Genomic DNA, 22,647 nt, shown 5'->3' with positions numbered 1-22,647 from the left:
GGAGAGGGGGAGAGGGGGAGAGAGAGAGACGGAGAGAGGAGGGGAGAGAGAGACAGACAGAGAGAGAGAGGAGATGAGAGAGAGAGGAGAGAGAGGAGAGAGAGAGAGACAGAAGACAGACAGACAGACAGACAGACAGACAGACAGACAGACAGACAGACAGACAGACAGACAGACAGACAGACAGACAAGACTGACAGACAGACAGACAGACAGACAGACAGACAGACAGACAGACAGACAGACAGACAGACGACAGACAGACAGACAGGCAGACAGACAGACAGACAGATCGGGCTGGGCCAGTCTCCTTAAGCCCTTGTTACACTGCCGAATTTTGGTAGCGAATGTGCAAATATGCAAGTCATCCTATGTCGCGGACCGATTCGGGATCTTTCTTCCACGGTCTTGGCATTTCGCAGACCAGTCGGTGTCTACCGCGCGACTTTTACGGTTCGTCACGACCGCCACGAATATTTCATGAAAAATGAAAATTTCGTGGCCGTTCGCCGAACTTATAATAAACGAACATGATCGCCAAACAGTCGCCGAGTCGCCGCCGACATGTCGCTGCGTGCGCCGACTTGTTGCCAAGGCATCGCCGACTATTCGTCACAGATTCGCCATTCATTCGCGATGTTCGCCGAATCATGGATCAGCTTCGACCCACGCACGATTAGGGGGGCCCCCCGCCTGTTTTCTGCAAATCGGGCTCTGTCGGCGAACTGTTCGCCTCTGTCGGCGGACTGTTCGCCGATTTCCTACACGACGTGATTCGGCGACAGGGTCGTGGCCAAAATTCGGCAGTGTAACACGGCCTTTAGTGACCACAATCAGACAACTGATCACCATTGTATGCAGCTCTGACGTTTCTCTTACTTCTCCTGACGTTCTGACAGTTCCAGCAGGGGAGCGTAGGACCACCACGACACCCCTTCTCCAGAGCTCCTCTCAAAGGAAGGCAGGTGTCTTTGGGACGTCCGTTCCCCCTGGGGCAAGGTCAACCTTCATAACCCAACGGACCGGGTTACTAATGACCTCACGCCGTACATATATGACTCGATATCGTGTTGTGGTAAATGTAATAACGGGTGTGCACTTAGTTTCTGGAAAAAGTTCGTGCTGCAATAACTTAAGTGTTTGAACTTAGATTAAGATGATATTTGGCACATATATAAGTTGCAACAATAGTTAAGAGTTGCCAAAAGAATTAGGCGCTCTCTCCTCCCAGGCGGTCTACAGCCCACGTGCTATACAGACGCCCGCTGTTGAAATTGCGCGGCACCTCCGGGTCCAGGTGTGGCGATGGCTAGCGGGTTATGGACTTCAAATAGATGCTAATATGCACTTAACATCTTCCTTAGTTCTATATTGTCTTCAAAAGTCCCCATTCGGTCGCCGTTGAGATATGCCAAGAAGATTCTCTTCGCGGCTCACAGACGGTTCATGTGCGCCGTCCCGTAGATCCAGCGCTCCGCGCGCACAGTGACTGCATTGTGGTGTGATCATGACACCTATACTTTCCTCGGGTAGTGATGTTCCCAATGTGACAACATTTTCATATTTAAGCACTGCTGTCAAAAGATATCGACGTCGGCATTGGCTGCATAGGGCTAACATAATGATTGGATACCGCACGTGGGGATATGGCGGTCCACTGACCAGGAGATTGCGTCGAAAGTGGTCAACAGGCTAAGGTTCCACATTCTGTGAGCGCCTGCTTCTCGAGGTGGTGTTTTACCCCATCTTCATTATATAAAATTTCCCTTTTAGGCGATCTAATTCCAGCATCCACAGGTGATTGCTTGATTCGTCTGTGCACTCAGCATTTATCGTGATAGCTTACAGATCCATGTCTCATTGCTCCTCTGCTGCTTTTATCGGCTGCCGAGTGCTGGATCATGGTATCTCTACCCTTTTTGGTATACAATATCACAATTTAAAAAAAAAAATTCTTACAAACATGGAAAACGGGAGGACGGGAAGCGTATCGGGAACACTCACATGATGGTGAATACCTTTTACCAGAACGAGCCTCTTCTGCTGGGGCACTTTCGCCACGAATCAACACACCTGCACACTGTGCATGTGCCACGCACTTCCCCGTGCTTGTGCCGTTCCTCTAATGGCCCAACCTTTCTTTCTAGCAATACCTAGAAAGCGCCAGTGGGAAGAGAAGTTGTTTCTCTGGAATTTTTGTTATTTTTGTGAAAATTCCGCCACTCTTTTCCGCGTTCATGACTTAGTTGTAAGCTCCTTTCTGTATGAAAAAATAGTCGGTTTGGTCTGAATTTTGGCATGCTCATTCCCAAATGAATGATTATTCACTATACGAAAGTTTGTATTGATAGCTTTAATAGGTTTAAAGATACGGATGATCAATCTTTTTCCAGAAACTAAGTGCACACCCGTTAATACAGCTCGACGATTTATCATCATTATCTTGTTGATCACAGCGATCATACTCATACAGGTTAGGTTATTGAGGATAGAGTCACGCTGGGCAATGCGAAAGATAGACATCAAACTCTGATATCCTTAAAGGTGACCACTGCGATAAATCAACAGAATGTGTGGTATGGGTTCAACAACAGCATCAAAATACCATCAACATACCACAGTGAACAGCTGGAGACAGTAATCAATAAACAACTCAGCATCAAAGACCCCAACAAGCCGAGATCGATGAGTCTTCGCTAGGCTTGTGACGTATACCTAATGGTCTTGTGCAGGCGCGCCTCTTCGGTACGTTACCGTTATTAATGACGTCATTACTGTGAGCCGGCGGCTGCTTTCGATGAGCCACGGATCTGGACGATGGACTGATGTTGACGACATCGATGAGTTATAGATGCCGGAAATTATCGATGTTATTGAAAGTATTTATGATACACCGAGGAAGATGTTTTGATGCAGTTATTAGGGGCCTACTTATATATGTTGTAAATGATTTGATGCGGCGCCGTGAATGTAAAAAGTGTGATATTGTATTGTTTTCATTTTCTACCTCTTCTCCCACATCCATAACATTATCCCTCCCTCCCTCCCTCCCTCCCTCCCTCCCCCCCCTCTCTCTCTCTCACTCTCTCCTTTCTCACTCTCTCTCTCCCTCCCCCCCTCTCTCTCTCTCTCTCTCTCTCCTCTCTCACGGAATTTTCTCTCCATTTCCTTTTACATGATGAGCCAAATAACGCAATCCATAGTAAGTCAATGCGGTAGGCCAGCAAGCACACGCTGGGAATAACATGTGTCCCAAGATGATCTAGCACTCGGGAAAACTCCATGGCAACACAACGAGAAAATAGCCATAGCCTAGCAACAGCATGTGCTCATCTTCAAAGGGCCAGCGGCGGCTGGGTTCCTTTTACAAAGAAGGATTTATTGTTTATATTGGTGACTGATTTTCGAGGAAATCAAAATGATGAACGTTCATGAACTGGATGCATATTTGGTAGTGATGTCATTCAACAGCGATGCTGCGCTTCCAGATTTAGTTCAACACCCTTCATTTCTCACTATTTAAACCACAGGCTCGTGGTCTCTGACCTATGACCTTTGACCCATAAATGTCCGTTACCGACAGTCTTCCCTCCCACACAGGCTGTGCCGAGACGGCTGAGAGGACCAACAATCAAATCCCAGGGGAGGGCTCGTGGCGTCTTGCTCAACAAAGACCGCCCGCAGCCGCCCCCGCTGCCGCTACCGCCCTGCTTTCGAACTCCTCTGTCACAGAATTGAGCCACCGCCCCCCAATTTGCCACACGTGCAATTGTTGGTCCTGAATACTCTGTGAAAGCGCCGCGGGCAGATTGATCAGATACGACCCGCACGCGCGCCGTCAACGCTAATGGATAGCACCGCAACGGCATGGATGTGGCATTTTCTTTAACTGCATTGTAATTGGACTAAACGCTGGGCAATCTTGGCCGGTCGCCCGCCAGCTGCTGGCGTCTCGACCAATCAGCGAGCGCGTTACAGCCGGCCGCCGGCCGCACGCGCTACGCCGGCCAGGGAACCTCCGTGGAACAGATACGCCGCGGACGGCGCGGTGTTTGAACGGTTCTAGTTCGTGCGGCTCGCGCAGTGCGCTGAAATTTAGCGGTGCTCAGCTGGGAAGTGAAAGAGGGTGGGAGAAAGCGTTCGGCTTTAGTGACTGGTGACTTTTGAGGCTTTTGGACATAGCCAGAGAGACAGAAAGATTGTTTTGCAAATTTTGCAAAACAGTGACTTACGAGAACTACAGTGACTTTGGTAAAACCCTGCTAGGGTTGAGAGACTTGTGCGTTTTATTTTACGAACTGAGTGTTGGGTCAATTCCCGCGCTGAAATTGAAGATTTGGCCGCCCCATTGATGGTGACAGAAGATCGCGAGGACTAACAACATGACAAGTTCTGCGAAATCTACAGATGCCGAAAAGTCAGATGTTGAGGTAAGTTCCACTATTTCTTTTTTATACTTTTGTGATCCGAAATCCAGTGCTTACATCAGTACCATAGTAATTGACTTCTGACCGAACTAGCACTCGTCGCTTGTGGTTTTCAGTTTTGAGTGAAATGCAGCCCTACGTCCTGAAGAAGTACGCCATTCCTAATTATTATTCTGTCGTTCTATGCATAATTATGGGTGCATAAAGGGACAAAAACTTATGTTACCGCGTTCTTGCAGAGCACATAAACTTATGCATTATGAACCATGTAAAAAGCTCATCCAATGCTCTCCCGTCTGTCCTTGTGCAATCAGAGACACAGTCCGTATCTGATATCTGAATCATATCGCAATTCGCAAACAATTCCTAACATTGATAGCGCTTTATCGATTCCTCGTAACCACATTCATTGCATTCGCCGCTATACTTTCATTCAATATTTCCTTTACAAACTTCTGCGTGTAAGCAAACACACTACACAGTACACACTGCACATTTATATTCATGATTACTGAATCAAATCAGTATCACGACAATAGCAACACAAACGAACAAGACTACCGAAACAAGCCACCATCTGAGCTGATTCAACTTACAATCGCCAATGCGCCGAGTGAGCTCAAATAACACCGCTATCTGCATTGGTGGAGAGTATGAGCCATCGTATATTTTTTTCCTGAAGTGTCTGCAGTGCTTTTGGGCACAGTGTTCTGTCCTGTGTAATGTGTGCTGTCGATCGGTAAGATAGTGTCACACAGGACAGAGGGGCTGCAGAGATAGAGAGAGAGAGAGAGAGAGAGAGAGAGAGAGAGAGAGAGAGAGAGAGAGAGAGAGAGAGAGAGAGAGGAGAGAGAGAGAGAGAGAGAGAGGAGAGAGAGAGAGAGAGAGAGAGAGAGAGAGAGAAAGAGAGAGATGTGATGGATGAATATTGCTGACGCCCTCGAGGGATTAGAGTGACAGTGGGCGGTGAGAGGGCGGGAGGGGGTCCTGTGGGTCAGGGCTGTGCTATGTGGGTGGGGTAGGGTGGGAGTACGGGCATGTTCCTCCCGGTTCGGGGCTTGGACTGTGTGGTAGAGGTCTGCACCGGCCGGCTGCAGCCGCGGCTGGCTGCAGCCCCACGGCTGTGGGCCGGGGCGGCTGCAAATATCTCCAAGAACACGGCTACGGCTGTGGCCACGGCTGTGAGATTTCAAGCTCAATCTTAAGTACTCAAATATAAAATTTTAAATCCTTAATCTTACATTCTGATAAGCAGCCTAGCCTGTAAAAATCATGCAAAGGATGCCCAGCAATATTGAAAGTGGTGAAGCCTTTGAAAACCTGTAATGGTTTTACCATTTGCTGTAGAAGAGTTTGCACTCTGGTACAGAATACTAATTATAGGCACCAATTGTTCCTTCATCATCAATAGCTTGACAGTTTCAGAAAATGCAACATGTTGCTGTCACATCCCCCTCAAATCAATCTCAATCTTACCTGGTCATTAGGAGAGCACCTTACAGCTATTGAAGATGAGCGTTCAATAATTCTTTCAGGTAATAGAAAAAGAAATCACGCCTAGGTAAAGGCAGGTAAAGGCTTCATAAAATATTATCTAAAATAACTCTTAGATGTACTTCTGGATTTTCGGCAAGTCCAATTACATAATATAAAACTGGCGCTTTATGTTCTAACTGGCGTGTGAGTGACCGCTAACAGAAAATGCTGATCAACGAAGCCAATGGAATTAGATTATAAGTGAGTATGAACCTTATTTACGGTTAATTCACATGATGGTGGAAACCCTGAACACGTAATTCACATGACGGTGAAAACCCTGAACACAATATTTCTTACGCGAGCTGTTGATTTTACTAATATAATGACGTCTTCCTCTAAAAATGTAAAAATTTGATAATTGATATTTGTTTGAGAGCAAATTTTTAACTGTATAGCATTATTATTGATTAATTATGATTTCTATGGCTGTTTATGGTGACACAAAACAATTTATTGCCACTTCTTTGCTTTTTACGTCATTTGACTCAAGTAAAATTTTTGATTGAAAGAGCAATCGCACGTCCTTGGGGATTTGAGCGAAGATCATTATTTGGAAAAATCAAAATAGATGAATGTTTTTCTTTCTTGGATGCTCACTAGTGTTTTGATGCCTTGCATATCAAATTAGTTGGAGACTTGCTCAGAAGGTTGCTTCAAGCCTGGCATATCACACCCCAGAAAATATGCAGGGTAAGAAAGAAGCAAGAGTTTTGACTAGACAATCACTGTTTGTCCATCAACTTCAGTTTCATTTTCCATACCTAACATTGATAATGAAAAGCATCAGGGTCTGTTGTTCTGTCCCACAACCATGCTTCAGGATTTGGCATTAGATGTCTATTCTACACTGCTAGTGCTTCTATTCTGGTTCGTTGTTTATGTTTTCTGTTGATGTAGGTACCTACCTTACCTAACCTACCCATCTTTCTTAACCCCTTGCAAGGGCTTGTGTAGGCATGCGATGCGCATCAGGCTTCAGGCCTTCGGCCTAAAGCCAGATACACAACCACTTAGCCTATGATGCTTCATGAGCTTGAGAATCTATAGCCCATTGCAATGTGCTTTTGGCTATATGTTTCAACTAAAAACAACTTATTATATACTATTTGGTTGCATTTCATCACGGCCGGCTGACGGCTGGCTGCCCACAGTTTGCCACGGCTGTGGGCGGCTGTGGCTGTGGAGCCACGGCTGCGGGGCGGCTAGGCTGTGGAAAATTGCAGCCGTGCAGAACTCTACTGTGTGGTAGGAAAGGGATTAGGGTTTTATTCTTGTGTGCCTGTTAAGTGTTTTTTTTTTTGTATGTGGAGGAATCCTGTAATTTCAGATTGTACTCGTGTAATCTTGAAATCGTGTCTGCTCTATTTGATAGTCTTTGAATTTCGATACCCCACCAACATTTTCGGCGATATTATAACAGCTGAATTATCGTGTGGCAACTTCATGTTGAGTTATCAATAGGTTTAACTTTCGAGTCATGATTCACTTTATCCTTATAATTATGTTTCGTAATGTCAATTGATAATAACATTGCTAACTTCACCAATAGACGTTTTCACTCTATCACATATTTATCGTTAACCGCAGATATCCGGTAGTCCTACCGATACAGTATAATGCATAGGCCATCCATTACCTCCCTACCCCTCCCTCTGCCTCCAGACAGCCCCCCCCCCCCGTTCAATGGCCATCGTCTTCCGTTGCCGCACCGGACCCTGGTCCTCCAGCTCGGCGTCGCCGCCTGTTAATGGTTCATCCGCGCGACCTCGGTCGCCCATTAATCATATGCTAATGGTCGCCCGTTAATGGCAACGCAGATGGCGTCTGTTCATTACTGAAACTACATTATCGCTGATCAGGGAGGTCGGAGCACAGTATACCTGTGATAGCGGGGATGCGGGGATAGTTTGGGGCAGTTACAGTGATATAGTGGGAGTTAGGATGCTGTTTGGAGTATTCGGGGTGGGAGATGGGGGAAGAAGATCGTTTGAGGCTATTCGAAGCGGGCAGCCTCGGCAACAAAGGCATTGAAGTTACGCGTGTTTTGGGAGGTGAGCATCAATTCGTATTCCGCCTGTCCGTGTTTTATGCTAAGCATCTCACCTTCCGAATGCACATCACAATAGAACACACATCGGGGTAAATAGACTTTTAACATTGATTTTCCATGAATAAGCGCCGACACCTCAACCCCTCCCTCCCCTTCACCCCTCCCCCCCCCCCCGCCTATTACTTCCTGGACCTCCCCGCTACCACATCAAACATTGACCAGCCGAGGTGCATAAAACTCCAAAGCGGGCTGATGAGCTTTGAGATATTTCGCAAATCGACCAATTAGCAGTCCGTGATTTGCATAAACGACTGCTGTGACGCCTCCCGCGCCCAATTTGGCGCCTAACGAGCGGGCCTGGTGACGGGAAAGGTAACGGTCTCTTTTTAGCGCGCCGCGTGAAAAGTTAGCCGAACTGCAGCGGGGGGGGGGGGGAGGACGGACAGTTCACTGACCCAAAGGGACAAGTTCAGTGAACCGATGACAAGATGGGAACTGGAAGTAGTCAGGCGTGAGGGGCGAGGGGTGTTTCAAGTGGCTGAAAGCGAAAAGTCGAGTATTTGTGTGGCTGGAATTTCTGGTATAGAGATGAAGTGAGGGACTGCGTTTGAATGTTAAACCATGCCTTTTGTAAAAGAGCAGCAAATATGTACATCCTCCCAGTAAACGACCGGTAAATGATGGTTTGACAAAAGTGAGTTGTTATCTAAAATGAACATAGCTCGATTTCTACCCTATCATTCAAGTAAACCATCTGTGTAGTCTGACATGTAATTCTTTTTGAGGCATTGTTAAACGCTACTGTCGAACATTGGCATCATTTCCGTTTTATTTACAACACGAACAGCTGTACGTAAAAGGACAGTCAACCCTTCATTTGATATGTCACGTACTTATCAAAGCCGTCGGTTATACAGGGACGTTTTATAGAGAATTACGCATCCAAAAGGTTGGTGCAGCTGGAGTGTTAATGCACAAACGATTTGCTTTATCTGGGTCAGTATCTGAGGGATCTATTTGCCAGCTGTGACTTATCTATCGTCAAGACCATGTAACATTTGTCAGATGTTCAACCGTCTCGTTCAATGGCAGATTTATCACGGGGCTATAAAACAGAAGCTCAGTTGAAATGCCTTAGTAATAATAATAATAATGTGGGATTAATGGTAGTTGATAACCTTTCATTGATGAAAAGATGGGCAGGGTAAAACAAAATGATAAAATATTACTATCAAAATACTACACACCTGAGTTTGTGCTTGAGTGCTACATTTCTGATTGCTACACTTGCATCGAAGTCAAGTAAATACACACTTTACTCAAAATTTATGTATTGCAGCTTTCATCCACTGTACCTGAAACGATTTTTCGGTAAAACTTATGAAACGGTAAATCGCATTAAATCGTATTAAACTGCTAGTAAAAGGTTCACATTAAGTCCCTCAGTCAGTCTGGCATCCGTCTTTGCTACTTCCATCAATGATATCGCTGTTTCGGAACTCGTACTAGGCTACGTCCACATCTGACAAAAGATCGGACGGCGTCTAAATCCCCGCTGTGCAACTGAGGGCTAACGCTGAAACTTGGAACTTCCCGAAATGACGGACGCTTCAGTGCAGTATTGATTCTCTCTCCTTCCTATGAAGGTGTCGCGGACACGGCCGACTCAAACAAACTTTACGCGTGTTTTTGACAGTTTTTGAAAAATAATTATCCAAATCTTGACGTGTGGGCGTCGTTTACACGCTTGCTGTTTGAGCTAGCGCTTCCTGAATTTTAAAAAGCGAATATATTACTAAGTTGTTATTTCACGCCTTTTAACATTCCTTGTGAGTTTTCGTCTTTGTTACTTGCTTCTCGCTTTGTTGTTTTGAATTTTACAACGTAAGGATCACACTCGAGTGGAATTCTTGAAAGACTGAACGCATTATTCATCACACCCTTGTTAATCACTGGCACTCAGATGCAGCTGAAATTGAATTCAGAAAAACACTCAGCCGTCTGCCTCTTTCATCGTTCCTCTGATCGTAATCGCATACAGTCTCCGCTATAAACCCATTGACGCCATCTTGGTCCAGTCGTTAAAACAGTCCGACTCAATACGGTCCGATCAAAGCCGCTCGCCGCCGCGCCGCGTCTCGGCACCCTTTTTCACAGATGTTTCCATCCGGGGTACGTCAAGCGTCACGCCCCCTGGGGCGCTATACTCTACCCTTCACATCTCTATCGGTTCTCTCGGCCATAAAACGATACAATACTGTCATCTGATTTTCACATGCCTGCCGAACCCTCGCGAATTACTCGGAGACTATGGGCGAATGCTTGGAGAGTATTGGAGACCTCCTACGGTTTTTAACGGCACACAGGCTGGCTGGCCGGTCGGGAGAGGGGAGGAGAGTGCAGTAACGACCCACCCGTTCGACCTCCCCTCCACTCCGAGCCAGCCCCCGGCACCGGTGCGTCCGCTGCTTCCCGGGGCGCTCGTAAAAACGCCGTCACCCCTGTCTCGCTCCGTCCCGGCTGGCCATAAAACATGTCTGTCCGCCGCCGCCGCCGCCGCGGTCGCAGCTTTGGAGCGCAGAGGTGCCTCACACTAAATGACGTGTGTTGAAAACCGTCTTGGCACCGGTGCTTTGGCATAACGGTTCCCCAGACAACGCTCGAGTTGGGGTTTCAACGGGTTATTTTCATTTTAAAATGGGAACGAATGGTGGAAAGGTGGCACTGTCTTCAAATGTGGAATTGCAGCCGACAAAAGCAAATGAAGATGTGGCAATCAACAGATGCACTATTCCCAGCGCTGTCTTGCCGGGAGTGTCGAGATTACAACGAATGTCGATCAACAAAAAAAAAGCTCTGCGTTTCTGATCCCAACAGGCCCTGGAAGTAAATAAAAGGATAGCTGCAAATTTAACTGCTACTGATGATTTATCTTCCTTTCTTTCTCTCCGTACATCCGTCTGTCCTCTCCCTCCCTTCCACCTCTCTCTCTCTCTCTCTCTCTCTCTCTCTCTCTCTCTCTCTCTCTCTCTCTCTCTCTCTCTCTCTCTCTCTCTCCCACGCTGGCCCACGCACAATCTCAGTTTCCACGGGGCACTCAGCGCACTGATAGCACCGGAAACGAATACGTCACGCGCTGACAGTCACCGGAAACTGATGGCGGTGACGGATCGGTTTCCCACGGGGCTAGTCCGCTCTGCCGCTCACTGACAGGATAATCCCGGTCGACAGGTTTCTCCCCTGTAGCATTCTCGCTCCATACCTACCGACATAGTGCCTCCCTAGGGTATCGTTGCGTTACCTTTCAATTTTCAATGGAAATACCGGAAGGAAGTCATACATTTGCCCGTCTCGGCCGGCCGCCTCTGCTCGGCGGTTAGCGGTTGGAATCTTCCTGCAGTCCACCTGTTCTAGTCATTGTTACAGTCGCTCAGACAGAAAATCGGTCTCTTCCGATGGATATTGTGGTCCAGGCAGGCGGATGTCTCGAAGCAGGGAATCAGTCGGCAGTGGGCAGCTGAAAATGTGTTATTATCCATCTTGTGTGCGGTATAGGACAAGTGGTGTTTCCGATTTTCACACAGTTGAGAGAGTATTTTAGGGGGTATTGGCGGTTGAGATCGTTTGAAGATTGCCTGTTTCCGATCATTGTTACCTCTAGATAGGGAAGTTCCTACGAGCACCGTGTGAAAGTCGCCGATTTTTTACACCTGCTTCGCTCAACGTTTAAATTTGACCTTCCTCGCGCCTCGTGGTTTCAGTCCAGTAGCACGTTTTGTATCGTTTATGCTAGTATTTGAAGGAGGCCTATTTCGGTCCTTCTTTCGTCCTTTATCCCATATCCGGTCCAATAAATAATCTGTCCCCAAACAGCTTTATCGGTTATCGATCTTGGCTTTGAAAATTCGTCCAAAGTAGGTCAGGGTCTATCACTCACGAAATATTCCGAGACAAGCCGGAAGGAGCTTCTCCACCATCTGTGCACGTTTTCAGCCGTGTTTTTTTCCAACGAGAAAACCTTGGATTTTGTATGGCGTCCTAATCTGTGCCGGCTCCCCTGCGCTATCACTATCAGGAAATCAGGGGCGTCCCGCCATCTGGGCACATTCTCCCCGGGCCACTGGCGTGGTTCATGTCGCCCAGAAACAAGCGACTGATTTATTCCCGCCCGCCACATGGGGCCCCATTATTCATTTTTGGGGTTTCTCGGCCGCCGAGGTGGCGGCGGGTCGTTTGAAAAAAGCTCGGCTGAACCGCTGAGGAGAGTAGAGAGAGGGGAGGCGAGGGAAAGAGAGGCCTGCTGAGGGAACCTGACAGCCCCCGACAGGTTTCCAGTCCATGGGTGTAGTATTACTACCTGTTCTGATTCTCTGAGAGCCGTGGTGGCAGCCGCTGACACCGGCCTGGACAGGTCCTCACGAGCGCCGAATTGGGTCTCGGTTTCCGGCGTGACGTCACAATCAGCTGTGGTTAGAGCCCCCATTGAGGTCCGATTAGTCGGTGAGAGGGATAAGATCGGCCGTCAGTCGTCACCACTGAAACGTGAGCCGTCAGCGCGGTCCGCCGCCAGCCACAGCCGCCGGCCTCCAATCGACCTGAAAGAACCGCGAAATTAGTCGCCCCCAACGACGCTGAGGTTTCTTTTATGGACCCACCGCACAGCTAACCACAAAAGACAGATTGTGTCGCCCAAACAAACACGCGCGCACAAAACAGCCATTCATTCTAGCACGCCGACTGTTTTATTTGGCACCTCTGTCGATTATTTTAGCACCAACGAAGACGTTTTGTATAAAAACCGGCCCCAACGGCGGCATCCAACGTTAGGAATTTCCCGTTAGAGTGGCGCTTTTTTCCCATGATCGCGCCCACAGAGGGCACGGATTCCCCACGACCTCTCCACATTCCCTCATCAAACTCTCCGCCGGCAGAGTGCACTTGACTAACGGTGGCCGTTACTCCACCCCACCCCGGCCGTTTTTCGTGCACCCACCCCTCCGTGGATGTTCCCTACGGTCCAGTAATTTTACAGGACCTCGCGTGCCGGTCCGCCGACCCCAAACCGACCAGTCATGGACCTGCCAGGAGCGATACCGGCCAGAAAACCCTCTGGCACCTCGACGGACGCCGCCCGGCTGGCTGCAGATAGCTGCTGGGGCTGAGCACCATATGGCAGACGGGACGTGAGGTGGCGATCCAGCCCCACTATCCGTCCTCTGGGGCTCTCTGGAGTCATCCTAACTCACCCGCCGCCCGCCCACCGAAAACCACCCGCCGTCCGCCGTCCGCCCCACCGTCCGCCCCGCCGTCCGCCCAACGCGGGCCACCTGTGAAGCGAGAACATTCGAAACCCGGTGGGCGAGTAGGTATCCTAACGCCGTAATCAGTTCGTACTATGGGGTTGATTTAATTAGCAGCCAGACGCTCTCCGGAGCTAAATTACAGCGCTAACGTAATTGCAACGTTCCCTCGTCGAGGAGCGAGCGAGCGCGCGAGTTGCATGGTGATTTTACGCACGCGCGGGCGCCGCGGGCGCCGCGCTGACGTGCGACGGCTTCCGGGCGCCCTCTGCGGGCTTCTGGGCGCCCCAGTACGCCCCTGGGCGCCCTAAGGTAGCCTGATGGTCACTTGCGGCTCGGTAGTCTTTGCATGACCGGGCGCCCTCTGCGGGCTTCTGGGCGCCCCAGTACGCCCCTGGGCGCCCTAAGGTAGCCTGATGGTCACTTGCGGCTCGGTAACCGCAGGTTGTTTGAAAAGAAAAAAGACAAACACTATTCGTTAGAATTGTGTTTTTCTATTGAAAAACAACCGGAGCGGTCGTTGTCCGGGCTATGTTTTGCAAGTCTGGCAGCGAATTGGGGCAACTTGGTAGGGGCCTAAACGAATCGCTCAATCTTAGTAAAAAGTTCAGGGTATGGGTTCCCGGAGGCGATCTACCTGATGGCACCGGTCGGTACTCGCTAAGAAGTCTTTTGCGCGTGGCACGTGCGATTCCATTTTCCCCATGTTAAGTCAATGGGGTTTTGGACACTTTTTGCGCGATCGCCAATAACGGGAAAACGAGCCAAGAAGGAGGTGGTTTTCTTCCCAGCATTTTATGGCAAACACGTTTGGGTACACGCCAGTGTGCGCTGTATACCCCTCAGAATCTCTGAACGTGTCTTTGCACGAGGTCAAAGTTGGAATTTTGCTGTGTCCCATGTTAAGTCAATGGACGGCGATGCCGAGACTTTGCGGAGACATTTTCATTCGATCTTTGTACAAAATTTTAGAGATAGATTTCGCCCAAACTCATACATCTTGTAGAAGAAAGACCATAGTACATGCCTTTATGCTTCGTTAAGCTGGCAAAACTCATTTTTTCTTATAAAGTTAATTTGAAATTTAAAATGTTTAACATGGAAAGTCAATGGGAGCGTCTTTGTTGCTTAATAACTTTTTACGTTGCAGATGTATCAAAGTGAAAAGTTAATAAAATATACAACTTTCGATGCTCTTTCCAATGATGCATAGGACGTCACTGCACGATGTGCCGTTTTTAAGAAAAGTTGTAAAAAAGCAGGGCTCGACTGTGACTTGAACCCAACCACATTAGACTATACGAACAGGTGACGGGGATACCTCCCGTGTGCGGATGCGACACTGATTATTGCTAAATATTAGCAGTAGGCCGCCGTGGGGGCGCCTTTACAAACCTTATATCTCTGCAACCACTGGACCGATTCACTCGCGGTCTTTTGTGTGGGATAGCTTCTTCCTTTCTTACACGTAGTGTGCTGTTCTCGATACGTATGGGTGACCCCTAATGCACGTGCCACGTGCAAAACGAAGAGGTGTCAGTTCGGTTACAAGTCTAATAACTCTGTAGTTACTTTGCCGATTGCACTGAGACTTGGCATGGATGTAGACACCCACCGGGCAATGCATTTCCATGTGTCACGGTTGGGGTGCTATTGCACGTGCACACGTGCAGGGTGACGCTTCCAGATCTCGAGAACGGCCGGGCCGATTGTGATGAAACTTGGCACACCGTTAGGGATCGGCTAGTAGGGTGCCGTGCACAAGTCAGGTGGGACCCATTTGGCACGTGCGCACGTGCAGGCTGACGCTTCCAGATCTCAAGAACGGCTGGGCCGATTGAGCTCAAATTTGGCATACCACTAGAGGCTAGTTAGTAGGGTGCCGTGCACAAGTCAGTAAGTATGTATTTTCATGTGCCGCGGTTGGGGTGCAGCTGCGCGTGCGCACGTGTAGGGGTCGTTTACAGATCTTGGAAACGGCTGGGCCGATTCAGATTAAATTTGGTACATCGCTAGAAACCGGCGAATAGAGTGCCGTGCACAAGTCAATTGGGACCCAGGCTGCACGTGCGCACGTGCAGGGTGTCGCTTCCAGATCTCGAAAACGGCCGGGTCGATTGCACTCAAATTTGGCACACCGCTATAGACCGGCGAATAGGGTGCCGTGCACGTCAGTTCGTAGCACACCGACTTCGGTCTGCACGTGCAAGGCTCATCCTCTCGTTTGGCGGCGGGCGTTTTTGCTGCGTTTACAAAGGTGCTTGCTCAAACAACCTGCGGTCCCGCGATGCGGAGCCCAGCATCGCAGATGCTGGGTAGTCTTTGCATGATGGATGTAGGCGCCGCGAGGGAGTTATAGTCGTCTGGGCCAGCTGAGAGCCGAGAGATGCCATCAAGGGAGGATGCGGGGTGTGAACAGCACGGGATTTACATACGAATGTGAGACTAAGTGGCCAGCGGCTGTGGTGAGGACTGAGAACTGTGTGTGTGTCTGGGAAGATCGACAGCTAATGGCCCGTAGAGATGCAAATGACGCGAGGGAGATGCAAATGATGTGACACAGAGCAGTTGTGAATTGCAGAAACTCGCCGCGGGCTATCAGTTGTCTAAAAAAAAACGAGATTATTCAATTGCGGTTTGAAAAACTTGATTACTGAAGCGAGCGTAAAAACGCGACTACCATCTGCTCCATTAGTGAAGATCTCATTCGGTTACGGTAGTTTGAAATTGAATGGTCCGCGCTTATTGGAGCGTGCATTTGTGTGCGGTAATTTTGAACTCAGCGTAACACACGCCACGTGCGGTGGACCGCATATACGCGGCAATGTTTCAGCATTCGTCCCGCTCGGCTTATCACAACAGTTGGTCCATTGGCCAAATCGCTTAGTAAGCCTGGGCTTAACGCGGCCACTACATCATCCTGGACATTGTTTGCGCTGGAATTAATCTCGTTACTCTCATTTTTGCGGCCATGATTACATGGACACCTGCCCCGCCGCAGCCGCTGCCGCTAGCCCTCCATTGCAGGCCCTGCCGCCTCAAATCCCGTCCGCCATATGGGGTGTTGCATTATCCCTCACCATCCCCGGCTAAAACCACGGCATTCAACAAATAATTAACAGCCACGGTGCTCGTTTATTATTTAGCGCACGCGATCAAAGAAGCCGCCCTGGCCGTGCGCGGGCAGCACGCACATGTTCCAGGAAATTACACACGGCGTAATGGTAGCGCGTTAGTGCGGGAGCGCTCTGGTGTTGATATCACGTGCCGGTAGCCGGGGAGGGGAGGGGGGGGGGGTGATTATAAGAGCAGAGCAGATGGGCCACCTGGTTAGAGGTGACGTCACGGAAGGTAAAGGATGGTGGGTGCTGTGCAACGCCCGTCGTCGAATGTTCACTGTTTAGTGATTACCGTCCACCGCCTGCACCGCCCACCGCGCACCGCCCACCGTCTAATATCCACCGTCCCTCGTCCATCTCTGTCGCCCACCGTCCACCGTCGACTGTCCACCGTCCACCGTCCTCCGTCCACATACCTTCGTCCACCGTTCAACGTCCACCGTCCACCGCCCACCGCCCACCGTCCACCTTCCACTGTCTAATATCCACCGTCCCTGGTCCACCTCTGCCGTCCACCGTCCACCGTCTAATATCCACCGTTCCCGGTCCACCTCTGTCATCCACCGGTGTCCGTCCAGTGTTCATGACTTTTTATCTAATTGTCTTTCTGTCTCTCTGTCCGCGTCCTTGTAATCTTCCAGTTGTCTGTGTGTCCGTCCCCCTGTCTGTCAGTCTGTCTTTGTGGCCTTCCATCCGCTGTCTGTTTCTGTATCCGTCTGTCTGCTCCGCCTTAATATCCCACCGTCTGCCCTGCCTAACCTACAGGAGGTGGGGTCAGGCCACCTCCGGTTTAGTACGACCTACCCCAGAAAAAAAAAATACGGCAAAATGATAACATTTCCGGCGTAAACCCTTCCCGCAGCGCCCCCTCGTATTCCTTTGTTTGCAGTAGTGTGTGGTTTGCCGCCTCCCAGTGTAATTACTATCCAAGGCCGGAGGATACGGAGGTGGTCCAACTTTTCCCATCCGGTCCGTGGTTTACCCAGTTTATGGGTGTTTTGGTGGTGCAAAAAAGAGGACCCTGTCGTGCTGCCGTGATCGAAACACATGATCCTATTGGTTTCGAACTAGCCGGGGTGTTATTTTGTGTATCCCAGCGGAGACACTGCTGTTGTTGGATGGTGACCTCTAGGATAGAGGTACTCTCTGCTCTACCCTCCTCCTCGCTCTCTCTGTCGGTGCCACTGCAGACCTAATTACCCAGTGGTCTACATAATGGCAAGGAGCGTCCCTGCCATGCACCCTCACCCACGCCGCCTAGTTGAGTCGTTATGGTTTGGCATATTATCTTGTACTCCTTTCACCCCTCTGTGGGTAACACATAAAGTAGCCTAACCTTCAAACAATACCCCGCTCCCCTCCCTCTCTTCCTCTCTCTTTCACAAACCCTTCCCTCTCCCCTATCTACCTTTCCAGCTAGCCCTTTTGTTACACCGATGAACTTGTCCGTCCGTTTGGTTGGTGGCCTCTCGATGGTCGATAACGTAAAGTTATGCCTTCAGGTCACGAAAGGGTCAGCTGTTGCCCGGTGGGGGAGGGGATGGACACGGGGAGGGGCACTAGAGCGGGGGAGGGGGATCGGGGGCCAGGGGGTCATAGGGTAACGGCGGGGGTTGAGGGGAAGGGGGGTGACAGCGTTGACAGCGGCTCTGGCACGCGTCGGTGGGTAATGAATGGGGTACAACACGCCCCCCCCCTACCCCTCCATCCCCAGACCCCGCCCTAGCCGTGCCTCCGACTGATTAGGTTATTTTGGACCACAGGGGTGGTATGTGTGGGGGCGGGGAAGGGGCAAGGGTGATGAGATGTCCAGGCTCGCCCGGAACAGGGCGTTATAGTCGTTCGGCTGCCTCTGCATTTGATTTTTTTTTATAAGACCAGCGATGCAAATGACAAAAAATGGTTTTAAATTTAGTAGTTTGATTAAACAATAAATCATTCAGATAATTTGAGAAACATGCAAAAGGCTTTATAATATCATATAAGCCTCTAGGGAAATAACAAATGGGAATCTACTCCATTAAACTTTGTGTTGGTAGGATAACGGAATGGCTCTTCGTGCAGTTTTTTGTGTTTTTTTTCTTTCGTAATATCTCGAGAGAAAAATTACTACGGCGTGTTTTGGTATAACAATTGATCATAGTAAATGGCATAGCAATAACGAATCTCCCGCTGCTGAGCCTGGCCTGACCTTGCCATCAATCAGAGCCGGCAATGTCCTTGCAGGTCTGACTTGCTGAACGTTAAACCTTCCATTTGACTCTCTCACGATTTTCGCACTCCTAAATCACTGCAAACAGCGTGCATTAACACCTAATGATCGTTAATGGTGAGAAAACTGGAGCGACACTGAGCTTTATTTTGAACTTACAAACTGCAACGCAACATCAACGGTTGAAGCACTAGAAGGGCATAAAGCTTTGAGAGTTTGAAGGCTATGAGAGCAAGACTGTAGGATATATACAAACTGTGAGAATTGCGTGCGCTGTGAGAGCCACTGGTTTGGAAAAAAAATCCAGGAGCTCTGTCAGTTATCCAGACTGAATAGGAATCCTTTGAAGTTCAAGAAGTGTATGCAAATCTTCGTGCCGACGCAGACGCACGGCGAGGGTTTCGACGGACATCGTAAGGGCTTCGGAGAGAGAGAGAGAGAGAGAGAGAGAGAGAGAGAGAGAGAGAGAGAGAGAGAGAGAGAGAGAGAGAGAGAGAGAGGGAGAGAGAGAGAGAGAGAGAGAAAGAGAGAGAAGGAGAGAGAGGAAGTGAGGAGATTGAAAGATATGTTGTTCGATTCCTAGAATGATGGTCTGGAGAGTTGAGGGTAACTTGGATGAAAATTGTATTATTGACATCCCGTTCTGTTCGCTGAAAAATTATTTTCCAACTTCACCGTCCGGCACTCGTGGGAATGTCCACGGATCTGCTGAAATGAGCCGCTAAAACTTTGATGCGTAAGACCCTAGGTGAACTCTGACCTGCGTGAGTTATTGTTTCACGAGAGCCGCCGTTCCGTCGCCGTTTCCTTGTCCGTTTTCGTTACAGATCTGAGGTGCTTCCATTGGGAACAGAGGAACAGCCTGGGGGACTCAAAACCTAGCACCAGCGCTTAGTTGGGCGGCTAAGGGCCCAAACACCTCACGATAGCTTTCACTTTCAGCACACACTGATGCTTGTGTTAATGGGGCGGTCTGCTGCCTTTGATGCCAAGGTCTGGACGTGTTTGGATGGTTGGGTGTGGTAAATTCAAATACGAAGCGATACCACTTGTGCTAGCGGCGGCTGGTGCATTTTGAGTCTCTATCAAGAGAGGCCGTCGAGTGTGAGTAGTGCTTTTAGACCATCAAGATATACATTTGTTGTGAAGCATAATGATGATACATGATATATTGAAAAGCATCCCCGGATAGTTGGGTGCGTTTTCAAAACATCCTAAATATAGTAGGGTTTTGGTAGGCTTCAACGGTCTCCAGCTCATTTGACGTAACTCTCGACCGAATGAGTGGCACTTTTGGGCAACTCATCATTATTTCACCTGCGTGACTCCTGCTCGACCTTTTGAGCGTTTTCTCCCACGGGCTCTAGTGAGCCGTTGCAAAGCGTGATTTGCGTGGGAATCACGATGGGAACTACCCTGGGAGGTCAAGGGAGGTTCATACTTTGTTATGACTGACAGAGTGCGTTACTCAGGGTCTGATGTGAGGCTTGGTGACGTCATTATGTGATGTTGTGATGTTATTTGAATGATAGTGCGCTGGGGTGTTGGATCTGATATCAGTATCTAAATGGATGCGACACGATAGCATGTGATGCGACCAGCTTTCCAACGATCATATGTTCATTACTTTGGAGGCTACATAAGTGCGTTATTTTGACAACTCCCTATTGAATCATCAAGGACATTTCCCCTCCGCCAGATGCTACAACTCCAAGCTTGCAACAATTGCTAATTGTAGTGATCGTAGTACTCATGTCATCATCAAGTAGCAAAAGCAATGCACAATAAATGTTGAGCAGTGAACATGGTGCGCACCCTGCTCCTTCGAGAAGCGTGAATCCCCATGATTATTGAACTGGGTGAGCTGTGATAACTGGCAAACGCTTATAAGCGTTATTTTCCCACCCACTATAATGGGGTAGGGAACGAGTATTCACATTACTCCTATGACAGCGTATGAAATAACTACCTAAATTTGACAGCTTTTCTCCTCGCTACCACTCTAAGCTGGGCTCACTACCGCGCTTTTACAGAAGGGCTGTGACAGCGCAGCCTTCTGCTCCACTAAGCTCAACCGAAGCTCCGCGGGATCCACTGAATATAAACCCTTCACGGCGAACAATTAACGCCCCGATCAATATTCATTATTTGCCGAAGCTGTCGCTAGAATGAATTTCAAAGACGAGAAAACTATGTAAATGAGGTCCGTCTGAATTCGGCAAAACTTCATCCGCTAAAGTGGCCCGCTTTGAAGTTCTCGAGAGAAATGAACCTAATTTGATAACTGTGGCCACAGGGCGCTTTTGAAAAGAAGTGAGAGATCTCACCGGATTCCTTTGGGTATCTTTATTACGTCAGGCGCAGGCTGGTGGCTTAAAACGATGCCATATTCAATGCTTTATGTAGATGTCTAATGTCTATGCGCTTTGAATCGTGCTACCTAATGATTGAGAGGAAGTGAGGGGATTCATCATGGGAATCATTTTCCTATAGCAACAGTTTCCAATGCTATTGAAATATTGATGCACATGGTCATGTGACCGCCTGAAAGGCCAGGTTATTTTTCCCATGGCTAACCGGCTCTGCATCGTAGGAGCAATTCCAGAGCCGCTGCTGACCCGTTCGTCAATTGTTGAAGATTTCTCGGTCCGGAAAATAAAGCCATTAATCTAGCTTAGCACACACATTATCTTTTGTCCTGGATTTATCATTGAGATTAGATCACGCTGTTGAAAGAGATTCATGAAGCAATCGGAAATACGAAACAACTTTCATTCAACCTGATATTCCTATCCGTGTCCAAAACTCACAAAATGCTTACTTTTCTTCTATTCATGTTCCGATAATCAAAATCATCATTAAATTTAATATTCAGGAAACCATTAGCAGCCTTACATATATCTATTAGCAAACTCATTGCTGTGTGAGAAGCTTTACTGGTTTTATTGAGCACTGCCGACCGCCTAGTATTGTAAAAGACCGACACGTATTTATCAACTTGATTAATTATCACAGCTTTTACACCGACCCCGTGTTAGGTCCATGAATGTATCATGACTTACGTTGCTCATCTTACTAAATCTCACTAATGTGTCACCGCTATGGTTTTGGCCGAGCTCAGAACAGCCCTCTATTCATCTTGCCACAGCTGAGCGAGGCGCATTAATAATCACCGCACGCAGAACAACTAATTTGGCGCCACGCGTTTTGTTGCCATGGAAACGGCACCTGGTCGAGCCAGAGTGGCTGTTGAATGTCGGAAATTTGTTGAATTATTTGGTCCGGCTTTTGCGAGTCTTATGCAAAAAGCAGGTAAATGCAAGGCCCTAAGGTATAAAATATGACTGGCCCACGGGATAAGCTCAGCCGTCGCGGCACACCAGCCCTTACCCGGCTAAACTCAGTGTCTACTGTCTTCCCTCATTTTCTTTTCCCATGCCACTAAAATAATATAAATAAGGATAAATCTAGAACTGAGCTTGTCCTGGTGGCAAGAAATTATACTTCAAGGATAGTGCATTTCTATAATTATTTCTTAGGCTTAAAACAGGTAGTTTGTCACGTGTGTGTTGTGTTAAGGTATTTTCGTATCAAGCAAAGTATTTTCGATGCATTGAAACATGCATTTATGACTTAGGTACACCGTTTCGTCCGTCTTATTATTTCAATAAGCGAGGTTTTAAGATTAAAACCGTCACCCGTATACTCTCTGAGCAAATAGAAAACCAGGCCAGAGCACCGTCTCAAGGGACGACCCATGGAGACATTGCATCGACTAGGGTTCTCCATACTCTACCTCGGGCCGCTGCCCTGCTCCTTTCCTCTTCCTTGTAACGCCCGGCTCCGACGACATTTCACCATAAATGGAATAGCCGGGGGCGATTGGACGCTCTTGGCGGCCGCTGCACTGGGTAGCAGTGTTCGCCACGGGCCCCAAAATCCCCAGCCCAGCCCGGCCCGGGCCCATGGGTTCAGAGCCCGGCCCAGCCCGTAGCCCGCT

General features: G+C 48.6%; 1 protein-coding gene across 1 annotated transcript in view; it reads left to right on the top strand.

Annotated features, from left to right (window-relative positions):
• Positions 1-4,027: 4,027 nt before the first annotated feature.
• LOC122376663 overlaps positions 4,028-22,647 on the top strand; it is a gene marked incomplete at its 3' end in the record, with an annotated part of 40,137 nt that continues 21,517 nt past the window's right edge. The window contains exon 1 of the mRNA XM_043356568.1: positions 4,028-4,430. Coding sequence (XP_043212503.1) covers positions 4,383-4,430 — 48 coding nt within the window. The remainder of the gene's footprint in view (positions 4,431-22,647) is intronic.

This window comes from Amphibalanus amphitrite, unplaced genomic scaffold (genome assembly GCF_019059575.1).
Source record: "Amphibalanus amphitrite isolate SeventyFive unplaced genomic scaffold, NRLGWU_Aamphi_draft 002228F_arrow, whole genome shotgun sequence".
In the NCBI taxonomy this organism is placed as follows: Eukaryota; Metazoa; Arthropoda; class Thecostraca; order Balanomorpha; family Balanidae; genus Amphibalanus; species Amphibalanus amphitrite.
Note: the sequence above shows the minus strand (reverse complement) of the source record. Positions and strands in the feature narration are given on the sequence as shown.